Genomic DNA, 4,516 nt, shown 5'->3' on the forward strand with positions numbered 1-4,516 from the left:
CCTCATGGAGTGCTGTTTCTTCTCACAAGACAAACCCTTTATGATGCGTGGAGATGTTCTTCAGTCGAACGGTCTATAAATGTACATTGTCAGCAAGAGTGTGATTGCATGCAGGGGTGCAGTGCAACACACCTCATGCTGTTGTATAACATGTCAGCTTGCGAGACAAGAGACAGAGAGAAAAAAAGAGTTTTGTGGCTGGCATTTGTGTGTGTGTGAGTCAATAAGTGACACAGATGGACACATTGAAGTTTGAATACACTTGAGCATACATCTGCGGCCATCTGAATGTGTGTGTGTGTGTGTGTGTCAGTCTGTTTCATCTCCATGGTATGGCGCTGCAGCGTATATGATTTAGTTAGTAATTAGGGAATAGAGACGTATCCAATTATTGGGGTTGTGAAATATCACCCTGTCTCAGTAGTTATTCCAGTGCTGCCTTATTATTACACCAGCTGCATATATGATTAGGTGTGCGTGTGTGAAAGAGAGAGAGAGAAAATACAATATATGTGTGTCCAGGAAAGGCGGCGTCTACAAAGGGCACTCATTTCTGCTCATTGTGGATTATAGGTGGCAGGACCACATGCCCACAGGTGCTGCAGCCAAAGCCATTGCTGACAGTCTCATGACACCTCATGTGTGTGTGGGAGCCAGGGTACTGGTACTACTTTTCTCTTCCTGTCTGACTTTAAGTACATGGACATGCACACACACACACTTATCTTGCAGGACTGTACAAACAAATATAAGGTGATCAATCAGGTACACATTCTCCTGCTCTCACAAGGAGATGTAAATACATATATGGACAAACCCACGGTTGCATGGATTACTGTTTGTGTGTGTGTGTGTGTGTGTGTGAGTGGGAGAGGGTGTACATTTGCACAATCATATCTCACCCAGTGAAAAAGCCACCCATCCGCTCTGCCTGTCAACAGTGGAAACAAATAACAGGGACCGTTCTATGTCAGCAACTGGAGGGCTGCTATCTCCAACCATCTGGGAGAGGAAAAAGATAAAGACACTCTGAGGAGCTCTCCGGATGCTGCCGAAAAAAGAAGAAAAAAAAGATTTCCAATGTGGCGGTATATAGACAGAACATTCACCTCATAGAGGGGTCGACATAAACCGCGAGATGGCTATCTGCTGTGGGCAGTGATGAAAAGACACGTGACAACAGAGTGTGGATGATATAAGTGTCCTCAGATTTATCTTCCAAGCACAATATGCAGAGGTTCAAAATATTATGCATGCAAAAGTGAAGCTGAAATTCAATATGCATTTTAATTTCCGTCATGTGTTCCAAGACACAATATCAATGCAAAGTAAAATATTATAGAGCGAGTGTTAAACTCCCTGTAGACTCCTTTGTTTTGTTCCTATAGTACTCCAACACACACACACCTGCCTCCAGCCCCTCCCTTTATCGTCTCCACAACACACACACACACACACACACGCACACACACGAGAGAACAAGTGATGCAGTAAAGCTAGTGAAGCATGTGGAAATAATTTACAAGTTACACATGGGAGCTGGAGGAGAGACCCTGCTCTGGTATTCTGGAAGGTGGGAACACATTTATCATGTCATACAGCAACAGTGCGCATTTGGAGTATTTTGGAGATGGTATAATGTTGACAGCACATCAGAGCGCAATAAAAACTCGAGCTTCTCTCATATGCCCGCCTTGAGATATGCAGGCTGTTATCACTGCTGACTGTTGCCTTGAAAACTCGCCTGCACGGACTCATGTAGAGAATTCCACAGCTCTCTGACAACAAAAACCATGCCACGGTAACAGCCGCCAATCGCCGCCAGCTGCCCTGCGCGCACCCGATTGGCTCTTGTGATTGACTCGCACACTCCTCCACGGTACCCATTGGCTGGCTGGTAATGGACCGTGACTTCGCTCCAGTAAAACCCACTGAGGGCGGAGCGCACCGGCTGAGGCGGAGCTCTCCTTGGTATTTAAATGAAGCTGGTGCTGAAAGAAGTGAAGTACTAGCAGGCACGACTGCCGGAGCGCCCGGTGCGCGGTGCGAAGAGTGAGAGAAAAGTGTGTGAAGAAAGAGGGAAGGAGAAGAAAGAGAAGGAGAGCAGGGGACCGTGCAGCCCTCTGTACTAATGGACCATAAGGATATTTAACCATTTGCCCGGGGAGCGCACAGGTATCCTCTTTTTCTCCAGTTTCTCCTTCTGTTGCGCCGTGCGTAAAGACACAGGGTTCGCCTCTAATCACAGCTTTCTCCTTCCTCACTCTTTAGCAGATGCAAACCTCATACTATTTTTTCCTCCCTTTTTTTCTGCATGGGAACCGCGGACTCGTTTGCATTCCACTGGAATTAATGATTGACTAATGGGTGTGAAGGGAGCAAGGGGCAGTGGATCATTGATTGTGTTCGTGTTCTCTTTCGGCTCAATAACACGAGAGAGCTCTTGCCCCTCAATACGGGGGACTGCTGAGAAGCGTTGAGTGGCTACTCTCTTATCTATTGAGCAGAGAGGTTTAAATGCAGCCATGCGTTGGTGCATAATGTGTTTTGTTCAATGAAAGCTATATTTGACGCGATTGAAAGCCCCTCTCTCGATCACTCTCTCCGTCTTTCTCCCCCTCTCCTTCACAGACACCGCAGTCCATGCCTTTGCCTTGCCAGGTCATTGATGGGAAATCAACTGGATCGGATCACCCACCTCAACTACAGCGAGCTGCCCACGGGGGATCCGTCCGGGCTGGAGAAGGACGAGCTTCGGGTCGGCGTCGCCTACTTCTTCTCTGACGAAGAGGAGGAGGTGGACGACCGCACTCCGTCCGACTGCAGCTTCACCAAGGAACACAGCCCGGCAGAGGAGGGACCCTTCTCGGTCAGCGAGGTGGAGTACTCAGCCTTCTGCTCCCAGGAATGCATCTTCTCCAAGCTGCGGGAGAACGAGGACTTGAATGTGTACTCAGTCAAAACTTTGCTGACTATGTGCAAACCGGGGGACCTGCTGGAGCTGGTGGCCACAGCGCAAGCCCCCCACTGGGCCATCTACGAGCAGGACGACCAGGTCATTCATCTGCACAAGGGCGAGATCCGCAAGGACAGCCTGCTTGAAATCAGCAACGGCCGCCACGGGAGGATAGTCAACAATCGGTACCGCTACCGACCGCTTCCTCCTGACCTAGTGATGCAGAACGCAGTGGGACACCTGGGCCTGAGCAGCAAGGAGATATGCTGGACCAACGCGGAAAGTTTCGCAGCTTGGTGCCGCTTTGGGAAACGGGAGTTCAAAGCTGGGGGAGAGGCACACTCGGCGGAGCAGCAGTATTTCCTCAAAGTGCATCTGTCCGGCAGCGGGGTGCACACTCTGGTCTTTCGCAGCTTGGAGGACATGATCCGGGAGAGGAGGCGAGTGGACGCCAGTGGAATTCTCAAAGAGCTGTCTTTGGTTAACGGGGGCAAGGAGTGATCAGGGATTCCGTTTGATATCCTCTCCTCGAACCCCCCCCCCATCTGCCCCCCTTCCCCCTCTTCCCCGCTGCGCACGGACGCAGAGTTTTGCGCACACGCAAACGTACTGGCACACACGCACACAAGCACACAGACGCACACACAAGCAAGGACCTGTTGGTTTTGGACTGTTTACCACGGACGCGCCCCGAGCTGCGTCTGGACCGCAAGCGCTCATGGAATTGCCATCAAATTGCAGAGTGTTGAAAGCTGAGAGACAGCGGCCATGTAAACAGACAACGCCCCTTCAGATAAGAATTCGTGCTGAGTGGGACACACGATTTCTGCTCAACCCATTTCCCCAAACAGCAAAAATCACCTTTAAAGACCGCACATAGCGCACACGGCTCGGTTTTCTGTTTAATTTCTCGGGATAATGGAATTGGCCCTCACGTATGGGCGCGTGCTGCGGCAGACCAGACGGTGAGCGATGGGGGGGGGGGGGGGGGGGGGAGATGAAAGATAGGATCTGGGATGGCGCTCTAAAAGTCTCCCTTCTATTTTTTTACTGTTAGCTTTAAGACCGGGACTGAATCACAGACCTCTGACAGTCCCAGATGGCGACGCAGTTGCCTAAACAAAGCAGTTGGCTTGTTCAAGCTCCCCTTTTGCCATAACAAGAGTATTGTCATTCTCACAATGCTGCCATCCTGCTCCACAGCACTGGGTGTATGTGTAAATTGTATTCATATGTTGATTTCAATTTGAGTCCCTTATTTTTGTATTTAAGTTTAGTGGATTTAACCCTTTTTTTGGTTCAAATAAATGGAGGTTGAAATATGAAAATAAGCACTTGGTCTGGCAGGTGTTGTTGTGTCACATAATTACTGACACACAAACGCATGATCTCTCACTCTCACACACATGCACACAGAGGGGTGTATGAATTATTTATACTCTAGTGCTTCCTGACCTGCCTCCAGCCAAATGGGCTTCATATATCTCCACAGTATTTGGAGGCAGTAAAACGGTCATCTGCATCAAACCCATAAAGGCTTCATGAAAAAGCTACATTGGA

General features: G+C 49.2%; 1 protein-coding gene across 1 annotated transcript; it reads left to right on the forward strand.

Annotated features, from left to right (window-relative positions):
- The first annotated feature begins 2,024 nt into the window (after positions 1-2,024).
- On the forward strand, positions 2,025-3,912 carry lratd1 (LRAT domain containing 1). The gene is made up of 2 exons (XM_079291448.1): positions 2,025-2,175; positions 2,632-3,912. The coding sequence occupies exon 2, from the start codon at positions 2,669-2,671 to the stop codon at positions 3,455-3,457; it is 789 nt and encodes a 262-aa protein (XP_079147574.1). The 5' UTR covers positions 2,025-2,175; positions 2,632-2,668; the 3' UTR covers positions 3,458-3,912.
- Positions 3,913-4,516: the final 604 nt, after the last annotated feature.

This window comes from Melanostigma gelatinosum, assembly GCF_949748355.1.
Source record: "Melanostigma gelatinosum genome assembly, chromosome: 19".
Lineage (NCBI taxonomy): Eukaryota > Metazoa > Chordata > Actinopteri > Perciformes > Zoarcidae > Melanostigma > Melanostigma gelatinosum.